Source organism: Pygocentrus nattereri, chromosome 20, assembly GCF_015220715.1.
Source record: "Pygocentrus nattereri isolate fPygNat1 chromosome 20, fPygNat1.pri, whole genome shotgun sequence".
Lineage (NCBI taxonomy): Eukaryota > Metazoa > Chordata > Actinopteri > Characiformes > Serrasalmidae > Pygocentrus > Pygocentrus nattereri.
Genome location: NC_051230.1, coordinates 23412407 through 23425693, shown reverse-complemented (window position 1 = coordinate 23425693; position 13287 = coordinate 23412407). Strand labels below are relative to the sequence as shown.

The 13287-nt window shown below is 39.9% G+C and overlaps 2 protein-coding genes across 2 annotated transcripts in view; one reads left to right on the top strand and one right to left on the bottom strand.

Moving 5' to 3' along the window:
* The window catches only part of sart3 (spliceosome associated factor 3, U4/U6 recycling protein), a 35608-nt gene extending 32878 nt beyond the window's left edge, over positions 1-2730 (top strand). Inside the window, exons 18-19 of the mRNA XM_017686953.2 lie at positions 272-459; positions 1842-2730. Of these exons, the coding sequence (XP_017542442.1) occupies positions 272-459; positions 1842-2031 (378 nt within the window). The 3' untranslated portion in view covers positions 2032-2730. The remainder of the gene's footprint in view (positions 1-271; positions 460-1841) is intronic.
* Positions 2731-4398: 1668 nt separating this feature from the next.
* ficd (FIC domain protein adenylyltransferase) lies at positions 4399-12297 on the bottom strand. Its single transcript, XM_017686966.2, has 3 exons — positions 12203-12297; positions 9693-10022; positions 4399-8157 (listed from the first exon to the last, which is right to left on the bottom strand). The coding sequence occupies exons 2-3, from the start codon at positions 9991-9993 to the stop codon at positions 7079-7081; spliced, it is 1380 nt and encodes a 459-aa protein (XP_017542455.1). The 5' UTR covers positions 9994-10022; positions 12203-12297; the 3' UTR covers positions 4399-7078.
* Positions 12298-13287: the final 990 nt, after the last annotated feature.

Sequence of the window (13287 nt, the reverse complement as noted above, 5' to 3'; positions counted from 1 at the left end):
TGCTGGTTCCTTATCTCACTTTGTGTTCTTCATTCAGAATCATTCACATCATGAACACATTCATATTCCTCAGATATAACAGGTCACTTTTGTGCTTTTTTGTGTTTTAAACTGCTTTTTAACGTGTTCTAACGTGTTAAAGACCTAATCAGTAATCATTAACAAAATCATTTTAAGCCATTCACAAGACAGTGATTAAGGTCTTATTGTAAAGTGTATTGTAAAGCTTTTTATCTGTAAACTGACTGAGTGTTGTCATTCTGTTCTGAAGGGCCTGGCGTATGTGGAGTTTGAGAACGAGGAGCAGGCGTCTCAGGCCGTACTGAAGATGGATAGGATGAAGATGGAGAATTATACTCTCTCTGTCGCCATTAGCAACCCACCGGCTAGGAAAACAGAAGTCGGACCAGCGGCTAGCCGTGTGCTGGGAGCCATGATGCCTCGGCAGCTACAGGGCGCGTGAGTACAGCACCACCAACAGAGTGTCAGTATCCACTGATAGACACCAAAGGGGGCTTAAGTCCCTGCTCTTCTGCTCTTACGCTCATCAAGTACTTTTTCTTCAGTCTGTATAGTAATGGTCATTCTTAAAGACATTTCCTGTAGAGCTAGTGGGTCGGGTTGGGTTCCAAGCTTCATCACTCTTGAGTGCCCCCTCTTGTGCAGTACAGACTGGTTCACTTCAGTAACCAGTTATGGATGCATGCGTCACTGCCAGAGTATGTCAGCTGACAGACGTTCCGCTTCTCGTTCAAAACGTTCTGTAATGGCTCCACTCTGGGTTCTCTATTTCCAGCTTACACGTCAGAGAAAACCTGCTCTACATCCGGTCCATATGACTCATTCGTGCCAAAAAAGACAGCACTCATTTAATGAAAAACTGTTTAGCTAGGACTGGCTCAGAGCGTGGGGCAGTATTTGAGTGATTTCAGCGTGAGGAAACACCCCCGCTCCAACTTTCCTAAAAGTCACTCCGGGCAAATTTATGCTGCTCTGCTTCCACTTCGTACGACTCAAACATTCTGTTAAAAATCAAATGAAATTTTGTTGAAAATCCTATTTATTCTCTTTAAGAAAATGCTACGATGTGCAATGTGGTTATTTGAAACAACCAAACAGAGTTGGTGATTTTTAATTGTAGTAATAATAATAATAATAATAATAATAATAATAATAATAATAATAATTTAAAAAAAAAAATGACAGGCTCTGAGAGAACATGTTTTATAGCACTGAAGTCATTGTACCTAGTGTAGACTACTGTTTGGTCAAACGTGATAACTTTGTTTTGGTCAAATAAATGTAATACTAAATACTAATATTTAATACTTAACTTACTTCCCTCCCCTAAAATGACATGTCTTTCATTAGGGAAAAAAAACTAAATGTAATAAAATTGGCTTCAAATGATCACTTTTAAATAGGGAATTAAATTGATAAGTCAGTTAATTGACTTAAATGTCAGTCATTCTGGTTAGTATGCTGTAAAGAAACTTACTCAGATCTCGTCACAGTGGTCCTGATAGGAACATTTAAAATGTATTTTATTTACTATCCAAAACAACTGGTGAAACTACACATTTCTTGAGTTTTTATATGTTGATTAGTAAAATAGTATTTTGTGCAACAACTTTACATGAGGAAGCTTTAGAGGTGGATGACTGTTTTCTCTAGGATGGAGAGTTTTGCGTCAGACCACTCGATGTATTTTAACCACTTAATTATGCACAATTTTGACTTTTAAAAATTGAGTACTATTCCTGTAGCACCCACTGTTTAGGTATTATTCATTTGTTTTAGAGGTTGTTTTTGCTAATACAGCGTTTATGGTCTGTTTTCAGTCGAGGGAAAGGACGGACACAAGTCTCCTTACTCCCTCGCTCCCTGCACCGGCAGAACGCCCCAGAGGCCAAAGCAGAGAATGGAACGGCTACCAAACAGCAGCATGGCATGACCGACGGCCAGGAGCTGGACACTGGAACCAAATCCTTGTCCAACGAGGACTTTGCGAGGATGCTCCTGAAGAAGTGAAACTGCTTCTGCAGCGCCTGAACATGACAAATTAACCTGCCTTGTGTCGGAAGCCATTCTGTGTCCTTATTACAATTGGGAGGAAGAAACAATAGTGTTTTAATTTTTTTTTTTCCTGTAAATATGTGAAGCACCCCCAAAATTATATATATATAGATTAAAAAAAAAAGATTTTAAGTGTCAATAGAAGTGAGTGGGTTGTTTGTGTGTGTGTGGTTTTTTTTTTTTTTTTTTTTTTTTTTTTTTTTTTTTTTTTTTTTTTTTTCCCGTTTTCTTTCCTGGTTGTTTGATGGGGGAGTGAAATGGGGGAGATTGAAGACTACAAAGTGAGTATTTTTTTAACAAGATGTCAAAACAACCGTGTGAAACATGTTTTAAATAAGGTATATGCAAGAACTTGATATTTACTATGAAAGTATAATGTATCATAAATGAGAAAATAGTTGTTTTTTTTTCTGTATGTATTTGCCATCAGTATACTGGTTATTTTCTCTATAGACTGCTTTGGTCAGCCATTGCACACCATTTGCCTTTTGTTCAAGGCAAGAAAAAGGAGAAAAAAGGCTAATCTGTGCTTTACAGAACTGCATTTGTAAAAATAATTTATTTGCAGTACTGGAACCCTGGGATGCTCATTCTGATGTGCTTGTTCTAGATTTCATGCCAACTTCAGTAGTAAACCTGCTAGATAACTTCATGGGCGGGGGCGGGGGTGGGGGTGGGGGGGTAAAAATGTGGTTAGAAATGTAGATAGGTCTTCTCAGCTGTATGTAACCATCATGACCCATTGTTGGTTTACTGTGCTATTCTTTACCTTCTGTTTTGTTGAGATCCCAGTGCTTTCATTCATGAGACAGATAAACACTTTGTTTTGCACCAACCTCTTGAGTTAGTAACGTATCTTACACCGCTTGACCGCTGGCCCAGCGTTTGAGGGCGCATTCCCTTACGGCTGACACGTAGCTTGCAAACCTGCCTTACCCTGTTGGCTCAATATTGGCCGTGCCATGGCCAGAAGAACGACAGCTACTGAATAAAGTAGGCTGGAGATCCTGTTCCATTGCCAGACTGTACAAATCTAGAGGTTCTAGAGCTCAACCTGAGGTTCTACATTAGATCTAGAATTGAGGGAATTGGGCTGTGGTTGAGCTAGATCTAGATCTGTGTCCACCATTCCTGTTCCTGCTCTTGGAGATCTTCCTTCTCATGGAGTCTAGTTTCAACCACTATCTTCCACACACAGTTTTGCAGGTGTCTCATTGGTTGTAGTAGATGTGTTTATGTTGGAACTAAATTCATAGGAAAGGGGGTCTTAAAGGAGAGGGGCGTCGTGACCTCTGCTCTAGATTCTTTTCCGTCTGGCTGTGACGTTGCCTTGGACCGTTCCCTTTCTCCGTGGAACTGACCGTTGTGTTTTTAAGAATCTATGCAGCTGTTTATTGCTAGAACCTTCCGCATTAGTTTGCCTGAATGAACCCATTTCCTATACTGTACTGTATATACACCATCATTGAATATCTTGAGTCATAAAGATTTTGTTCTTTCTGGATGAGAATGAAAAACCTTTCGTTGGTTTGATCTATGATCTGTTGCAAGTGTATTATTTTAGCAGAATTCTTTTTCGTCTTGTAACCATCGTCACCAGTCAGAGTGTTTGAGTGTTCACCTCCTCGGTGGTTGGCCATAGTTTTGTAAAGCGTTTGTATATTTTGATCTTAAGGAATAGTAGCTCTATGTATTTGCTTATGATCACCACAGTGGCCTAAAATAGTAACAAGAAAAGAAAATGTGCTGTTGCGATGTCTTGTTGAGTATCTTTAAAAGAGGAAAAAAGCAGTGGTAATCAGTGTAGACGTTTGAGGTTTATTTCTTAGTCCTCATTGTTTTGTTTTTTTTTTTTTGTTTTTTTTTGCAATGTGACTGTGTTGTAGTGGACATTTTATTTACCAAACTTGTGAGTCCTCATTTCTTTAAAAGGTATTGTTCTCGTTAACTTGTTGTGTTTTTTTTTTTTTAAATCACTTATTGTGTCCAAAGTTTACCAGATTTGTTTTGTCAAAATTGTATCATTTGTATTTTTTTGCCTTCTGTTCTTTCCTCCATTGTTTAAGGCCTATATTGTTTATCAATTAAGCAATTAAACTATATGGTTGTTCAACACACAATGCTTGGTTTTGCATGATTTTCTTTAGTGCAAGTTTCAAGTGTTTTCAGTGATGGCGATAGAAACCAGATGACTGAAGAGTGCCTCTGAAAGCTATTACATAAAATGATTATACATAGAGATACATACATTAACAGTTTTATGAAAGTTTTGAGGAGGAAAGAGGAGGTTTTTAAAATCCAAGTGTAATCCAAAATACTCCCTTGGCAAGACTGGATGCAATTTTATTTACCCATCAATATTACATAATACAGAAGATGTGTAGGTTCACTGTTCATTTCTGATAGTAAATCATCCATTCATTAGTAAACAGTTTTTCTGCTAGATATCCCTAAATAAATGACTTCCATTCAAGAACATGAAGTTATTACAGCACTAACATTTTTATTACACCAATCTCAACATATGGCTCTCGAAGAAAGACAAGAAGGATAAAAACACTGCTCTCAATAATTTAATAAATCTCACCCCCACATGGAAATAACTGTCAATAAATATGGCATCCTTTAAATACACAAAAACAAAGTGCATTTGGTGCAAACTTAAAACATGAGGCACTAAATGATACTGTAGTATCACTGGAAGAATTCAATGTAATATTACTAAGGAAACAGCACCACACAGACAGGCTTGTAGAAATGAGTATTGATTGATTGAAAGTTGTGAAAAAATTCTGAATTTTAGCTTTCATTCTGCATTCGTAATGTTAACATTACTTTGGGCAAAGCATTCATTCAGCTACTTAGAGCGTAGCTACATTGTTTACATTGGTGACTTTAGTGGCGCCGAGTGGTTTCTTTAATAAAATTACATTTCGTTGCTAACACCATTAAGTGTGTCTTATGGACAAACCTTGTGGACTCAACATCACAAACGGCATGTTCATTCTTCCTGTACAGCGTATAAAAGCAACTGAATAATAATAATTATAAAAAAAGACTTTGAACAGGTAGATGAAGGATTTTTCTGGCACCACAAAAAACAAAAACTAAAAGCATTATAGCTTAAAAAATCCTCAAGAACATAAATAGAATCTAGTTCTACCATATATTGCTAATTTGGCTATCAAAGAGTTCAGCATTAGCATAAATTGTAGTTAGCCAGGCTTTCTTGGCCTGACCTAATCTGTTTCCAGAAGGTCAGACCATTAAATAAAAGAAGAGAGGAAAACATTTTTTATTATGTGCGACAATTCAAGAAAGTGGCTGCCAGTGATCAACAAAAATTACTTTTAAGCATTCAGAGTCAAAACAACGGTCCACAATGAAACATTATTATATGACCCATTTACAAACATGCTTACCCAGTTGTTGCAAATATTAAAATATTTATTTAAACTAACCTTAAATATTTAAAGGTTAGCTGCTAGTAAAATAACATCCATTAATCTGCAAAACATTTTCCAACAGCTGATTCCTTAAAAATAGAAAGAGTGGGATGATTGTAACAAACAAGGAATGAGTTTTTTGCTGATTTCATAACCCTTTTCTGGGCTCCGAATGAAAGTGATGCTTTCCCAAGAACTAAAGAAAACTCAGGAAAAAGTTCTTTTTGAGAGGTTTTCATGAACCAACAGGCCCAACCCAGAACAAAAACTATCCTAAAGCTTTTAAAATTGCTGACCACTGCAAACGCAATGCATGATGCAATATTTGTGTTACTCATTTTTAAGGCTCTATTGATGATTTAGGCCCGACAATGGTCCTTAGCGGCAACTGGATGTAATTTATGGATTTGTGCGTATTCATTACTTTATGAAATAACGGTGGTCCCCAAGGTGCAAAAAAAAAAAAAGGTAATATGTGTATGTATGTGTGTACATACATACATACATACATACATACATACATACATACATACATACATACGCATGCCTTGGAAAGTGAAAAATCTACTTAAAACTAATCAATATATCTATTTTTTCCTACTTGATAATGTTGTAAGAATATTGAATAGGATTATTGGACTTATTTTAGCTGTTTGTAAATGCAAGACATTTTATCTAGTGAAATCATCAACTTCTGTTGGCAGATAATTTTGTTTCGAGAAGTAATGTTTGGAACAAGCCAAACTATCCACAAGTGGAATAAGAATTTCTCTGGATTCCTTAAAAAGAAATCCTTTTTTTTTTTTTATAATGAACTGGTAATTGCAATTGGTATAGTTGGCATTCTCCATTGTTAATACTGAACTGGTAATTACATTTGAAGTAGAATTTTCAAAATCACAAGACCTGTAATTTTAATTATAGCAAGTTTAATCTACGATATCCTGGTGTTTTAAGCAGGGAAATGTAACCTAGTAACATAGAGCTTGTGACCTGCCTGTAGATGAATTCCACAAATAAGAAACAACCAAACATCTGTCCACTATGTTCAACACTACCACAACTAGCTGGCAGTCAGACACATTCGGCATTCGTGCCCTCAAGCCTGAAAAAGTGGATACTTCTTGGCCAAATTAACAGGCCTGGACCTTAATCTCACAATTGAAATCACTGTCACAATATTGAACAGAAAATCACAATTATGTATTTTCCCCAAAACATTCAGCCTTACTTAAAACAAGCAAAAATATTTAGGAAAAGAAGTTGAAGTCTTCTTAAAATTAGAACTATTAGACATTGATTAGATTTTAAAATGTTCTTCTGTCTTGCCAAGATATAATTTCAATGCCATCTTATCCACAAAGGGCCAGAGCGAGATCAGGCCTTTGTTCCTACTAAAGAGTAACATCTCAAGAATGACCTCTGTCGGAACAAAAGCCTGGACCTTTATGAAGACCAGAACGTGGCCAAGTTTCCCATTGTAATGTTATAATTATCTATTAGACAGTGTCCTAAGTGACCAAGGATGATCCTTATGCTAGGACAATTTTGGGAATTCAGTTATGAGCAGGTATGGTCCGCTTACAGTTCAGACAGGCCTGACTGCTTGCCCCGGGAAGTCCGACTGCATGCTCAGTGGTAGCTATGAGCAGCGTGTCCAGCGTGATCTCTGTGCACTTCGCAATAAAGCGTATAAACGGCCTCACATCACCCTCATTTGCTGTGTCCAAGGCAGCATAATACTCCGCTCTCTGCTCCTTTCGGATGGTGATTGGAGGGTAGCTGGCCTGCATCAACACCAGGTTCATCAGCAGCCGTGATGTCCGTCCGTTCCCGTCTATAAACGGGTGCACATAGACCAGCTTGTAGTGGGCCAGAGCTGCGAATTCCACTGGGTGAAGGTGAACCGCTTCCTCTGAGTTCAACCACTGCACCAGCTCCTGCATGTGCCGGTCCAGATCGCTTGGATGAGGCGGAATATGGTGTCCCACAAACACCTGGTTAGTTCTGAAGCGGCCTGCTTCCACCGGGTCTGCATATCCTAGCACGCGACGGTGGATCTCTAGGATGTCGTTAATAGTGATGGTGCCAGTGCGTGACAGAAGCGTGGTGTTGATGTACTTCATTGCTGCATCCACACCAATGGCCTCGTTCTGCTCTTGCAGGCTCTTGCCCGGCACAGCGTAGCGCGTCTCGATGATGTGGCGAATCTCGGACAGCGTGAGCGTGTTCCCCTCGATGGCCACAGTGTGATATATATGGTGGTAGTAGGTTTCTTCCATAATCCGTCGCAGAGCCGAGTTGCCTTTAGGGATGGACATAAGACGTCGTACTTTACTGTCAATAATTCCAAAGTACCGCTGATCAATTTCCTCCACCAGGGGGAGCGTGCGGTCCCGGCTCACTAGCGCCTTCTGGTTACATGGTGAAATGGCAAGCGCTTTGCTGTACAGGTGGTCAGCCTGAACCACATCCTTCTCCTCTTCTAAAATGCTCCCCAACTCTGTTAGGGCATCCACAAAGTCAGGGTTCATGTTAAGTGCGTGGATGAGCAGTTTGTGGGCTTTCTCCCTTTTCCCTTGTTTCTTCATCTCCAGGGCCTGCTGGAGAGCTGCCTTTGCCTCCAACTGTGTCTCTGTGGAAAAAGAAGAGAAGCTTTAAAATTATTTAAGGTAGAATTGATGATCTCACATCTTCCATGTAGTCAGTCACATCGTCACTAAGTATGTAAGCACACTGCACAATTTTGAACAATGTATCCAACAACTGCTGAATGTTGAACAGTGCTGCTAACTAGGAAAGAGGATCTGGATAGCATTAGCTTAGCAAACCTGTTCTGTGATGTTTGGGACTGTAGTATACTGGCAAGGCCAGGGGTCAGGAATCCAAATGTTAAGAAGAGCAATTTTGTTCTTTGAACAAAAGTCAAACCACCTTGGGAGCCACAACATTTTATGTCCATCTACTTAAGTACCATCTTTGCTGTAAATATGTACCAGCATGTGCTAATGTCCTAGTGTAGGCTAAAACATATAAATAATAAACACAGACTTACTTTACTCTGCTTTAAGCTAAGTCAGCTTGTCATTCGCCAACTTCTTGTTCGAATTTTCCTGTTCCACCTTAAATGGTGCAGCATTTAAGGTGGAACAGGAAAATTCGAACAAGAAGCTGGTGATGCTGCCTTAAGCTTCACCAATTTTTACTGGTTGACAGTTTCTTGTTGCAGATTTAACGTACCAGGAAACCAGCTGAAGTGCTTATAAATGTCTGTCCATTCATCTCTAAATTATTGATGTTGGTCTTAAATCTTGATTTTCTTTGTTATTTAGTTAGCTAGCTACTAGATAACCAAGGTTTTTGGCAGCATTGCTATGTGATCAGCAGACTGCGCGCCAGCCTTCAGGTCGTTTAAAGGTCGTTGAGGTAGCAGATACACATCTTTCTACAGCAACGTCCATTTTGTGTCCCTAGCATTTACAGATATATTTCACATAAATATGTTAGGGTTATGGTTTGTTTATATTTTAAAATAAAACTAATGTTATTTTAATAATTACACCTTCTTAACCATCAATTTAGCAATATTGCTCATCCCCACAGTCATGTGTAGCGCTGGTGGGTAGCGCTGTCACCTCACAGCAAGAAGGGCCTGGTTCCAATTCCTCGGCTGGGTGACCAGGGTCCTTTCTGTTTGCATGTTTTGCATCCTTTAAGTTTGCATGTTCCCCCCATGTCTGTGTGGGTTTCCTCCAGGTTCCCTGGTTTCCCTCCCCCACAGTCCAAAGACATGCAGTCAGGCCAACTGGACATGTTAAATTGCCTCTTGGTGTGAATGTGTCTGTCTGTTTGCCCTGCGATGAACTAGCAACCTGTCCAGGGTGTATCCTGCCTTCCACCCAATGACTGCTGGGATAGGCTCCAGCTCCCCCCGCGACCCAGAAGGAAAAGCGGCTTAGAAGATGTGTGTGTGTGTCCAGAACTCGCGTCACTGGTGTTAGTTTAACAAAATCACTCTTATTTTGGAATAAAAATCACACTGATGACATCACTGATTCAGTATGAACTTGTAGTTTCATTTGTGTGAGAAGTTGATTTAAGACAGAGAAGACATAAGAATCCAGGATAACAGCAGTAGAAAGGGAATAAATTTACTCTTCTTCATCTTACCTTTGCTAGGCTTGGGCTTTTGAGGCAGGAGCTCAAGAGCTGTGAAGGGCACAGTGAGGCTTGTGGAGTGGCCTATAGGGCGTGGAGTGTTGCCCCACAGCTGGCAGTGCAAGAGGGAGATACCCTTCAGTCTGGCACAGCATTGCTCCTCAACCCCCACTAGAGGGAGCAGAAGGACCAACACTGAGCCCAGCAGAACAAAAAGAACAGGCCCCCAGCCCCATAGCAGAGGACTACTGCTAGCATGACGCAACACTGCTAATGCTGCCATCAATCTAGGTGTCCAGTTTTCTTTAGTCATATGTTCAGCATTCTGACAAACAGGTCAGCCTGTGAAGGAGAACAAGGTCAGGTTCAGTAACAGAAATAGACAAGGAGCTAATTATTAAAGCAGATAGACTTCTGTGTAAGATGTGCAGTTCCATGCAATAAAACAAACCATACTGTCCTAAAGAATATGATCTACCAATGGAAATAACAATGAAGCTGATAAAATTAATAAAAACCAGTAGAATTTCTCCACATCTCAGGGTCAAGACTATTCTTAGTTGACTGGCCACCAGAAATAAGGTCAGAAGATCCTTGAAGACACTGAAACTAACTCACAGTCTCTAACTGATTTAGGTGCAATACCCTATTTATAACACTCAAGCATAATTCAGTTGTTTAAGTCATTCAGTGTTTCAATGAGAAATGCTTCGTTATAAAGAACCTGACTGACTCAGATTTCTTTATGGTGGTGACAGTAACCAGGGGTTATGATATGTACACCACTAATATAGCATTAGATTGTATTACCCATATGACCGGCTGGACACTGAAGGACGACCGACTGCCGAGCCCTTCTGCTACCTACTTCAGACCAGCTGCCCATGCCCCAACCACCTACCTCGGATGAGCTGCCCACCCTATGCTGATGTTTTCATAGACTCCTAGTTATTCATAATACCAATATTACTGCTGTTAATATTAGTAATAAAATCACTTGTAGGTAGTTTGACCAGAGGAGGATGGGTCCCCCCTGGTGAGCCTGGTTCCTCCCAAGGTTTCTTCCTCAGTTCTGAGGGAGTTTTTCCTTACCACTGTTGCCTCTGGCTTGCCCACCGGGGGGTTTCTGTACATTCTTAGAGTTCTCTTGAAACTTTTTCTTTTCTGAAACTCTGTAAAGCTGCTTTGTGACAACATCCGTTGTAAAAAAGCACTATACAAATAAATTTGTATACCATCAGAAATGACCAGTGAACCTAGATATGTCTTCAGAGTCTCTGATAACTGTAAAATAGCCAAAAACCTTCAATAATATTTTTTTCCTTGGGGACTCTTGTTTGCATGCGCTTCTCTGCCACATATAGACTTAAAATAATGTCTCAGACATCAAGCAGCGTTTTCATAACCATGTGTAATAATTTACTGGTGGGAACAAACTCTTCATACATCTGGATCCTATCACTGTGACTGTAACTTGCCAAGTTTCTCTACAAGTATTTAGTATTTCACACTAAACCACTCTGAATGACTTTGTTTACATCTTATTTACTGAATGAACTACAGTCTAATGAACTTCTGTGTCCTACTTTCGACACCTATTCATTTCCTGCATTAACCTGCTTGAACTAACATTCACACAACATTCACACCAACTTGCTAAGACCAACAGAAATAAAAACAATCAATCAATCAATAAAACAATTGCGTGTTCTTTTTGAAGGGTTAGGCCAAGATTGAACAATCCTGGTCCTGAATTTAGCTATAACCCTAATTTGACACCCTTGATCCAGGTAATGAAAGCCTTTAGGGATATCTGAATATCACAGATGTGTTGGATCTGAAGTGTGACAGATCTCCAGAAGGTTAGACAATCAGTGTATCAGGCGAGTTACACTGGGGGAAAACAATATCCGTACAGCAAAGACAAGAAGAGCGGACCACCGCCTCAATAGCTTGATACATAACCTAGCAAGATGTACAGCAACAGGCAGAGCAGCTGGTGAACCAGTATCGAATACAAAGTCAGGAAAGTGGGGAATTAGCGTGAACTCGAAATGTAGACTGCTGCAGTGTAATGGTCTACAAGCCTTGTGTAATTGTTTTCATACACCAGTAAAGCTAGAATTTACCACGGTTTAGAAACATTCAGGAATTGGATTCTGTACAGGCGCCGGAATGTAACCGCTGCACCATTTAAGGTGGAACGGAAAATAAGAAGCTGGCTAATGTAAAGCTAACTCCACCTTCGTCTGCTGTTCAGATGGGGTATTAGTATCAGCACTCACAGACCAAATGTAGGTTTACCAATATCTAAGTGTCTTATTATTTAGAATTTAATCCTATTCATTTTATGTCGACAGAAAGTGCGATGCTGTTATCTTCGTCCTACTTGTAGCTACACATCTGCTAACGTTACGTTAGTTTTCAGCTAAGGCTATTAAAGACAAACGGGCTTTTTTTTCTTTAGCTAGATATTCAATGCCATTCATTAACACTGAACAACATGTGGACGGTGCTTTTACCTTCTCGAAGCTTTCATTTATCCTCGAAACTATGAAAATATTTGTTTGCCCCATCGTTCTGAGCGCTACTGTCACCGGCCATGGAGCTACGTAGCTTTAAACTGCTCAGCGATTGGTTGTGCTGACATTGTACGTCATCCCTGATTGGCTCAGTATGTGCTTACGCACACCTAAACAGCAACACGTTGGCCGGATCGTAAGAGTTTGTGATTGGTTAAAAATCATTCTGGCACGCTATTGGTCATGGTAAGCCGACAAATATGCCTATTATTGTGGACAGGTTGGTCCTAGAACGTGTAGTGTGGAGAACTGCCAAGAGAGCCGCTTTATGAGGAGCCTGGCCGCTTCTTATTCCTCCCGTTATATCAAAAACAGGCCAGCCAAACACCAGAAGGCGCCCGCGAGCGAGTCCTCAATGAATGGGAGTAAATGGAGCTTAACGGCTAAAAACGAAAAGTTGAAATAGTTTCTAATCACTTGGCCAGAACGTTTTTTTTAATTTGAGAAAGTAGAAGAGAATGATGTATTTCACTAAAAAGCAAAGAAAACTTGCTTATCTTTCCTGGTTATGAGAAGCAGGACGCTAGCATTACTGCTAGCCAGTGCTGATTGATTCGCGATCGAAGTAGCTCATTGGCTGTCTGCGCTCACTGACGTCACAGACATACATGAGGTGCCGTTTTAAACTCCTATAACTCGAGTCTAAAAGCTTTTAAAATACAATAGCGGTGTTAAAATGTTTTATATCATTCAGTGCTCAGATTGTTTAAGCAGAATGAATGTATCTTTTTACATTGCAAATGTTTAAGCATTTATACACTCACCGGCCACTTTATTAGGTACAATAAAGTTCAATTGCTTGTTAACACAAAGAGCTAATCAGCCAATCACATGGCCTCAACTCAGTGCATTTAGGCCTGTAGAGGTGGTCAAGACAAGGTGCTGAAGTGCAGACCGAGCATCAGAACGGGGAAGAAAGGTGATTTAAGCGACTTTGAACGTGGCGTGGTTGTTGGTGCCAGACGGGCTGGTCTGAGTATTTCAGAAACTGCTGATCTGCTGGGATTTTCATGCACAACCATCTC

Bases quoted from the DNA above. Each gene is read 5' to 3' on its own strand.
- ficd (XM_017686966.2), bottom strand. From the start codon at position 9,993: ATGACTAAAGAAAACTGGACACCTAGATTGATGGCAGCATTAGCAGTG. The intron at 8,158-9,692 runs GTAAGATGAAGA...CTTTTTCCACAG, and splicing joins AAAGCCCAAGCCTAGCAAAG to AGACACAGTTGGAGGCAAAG.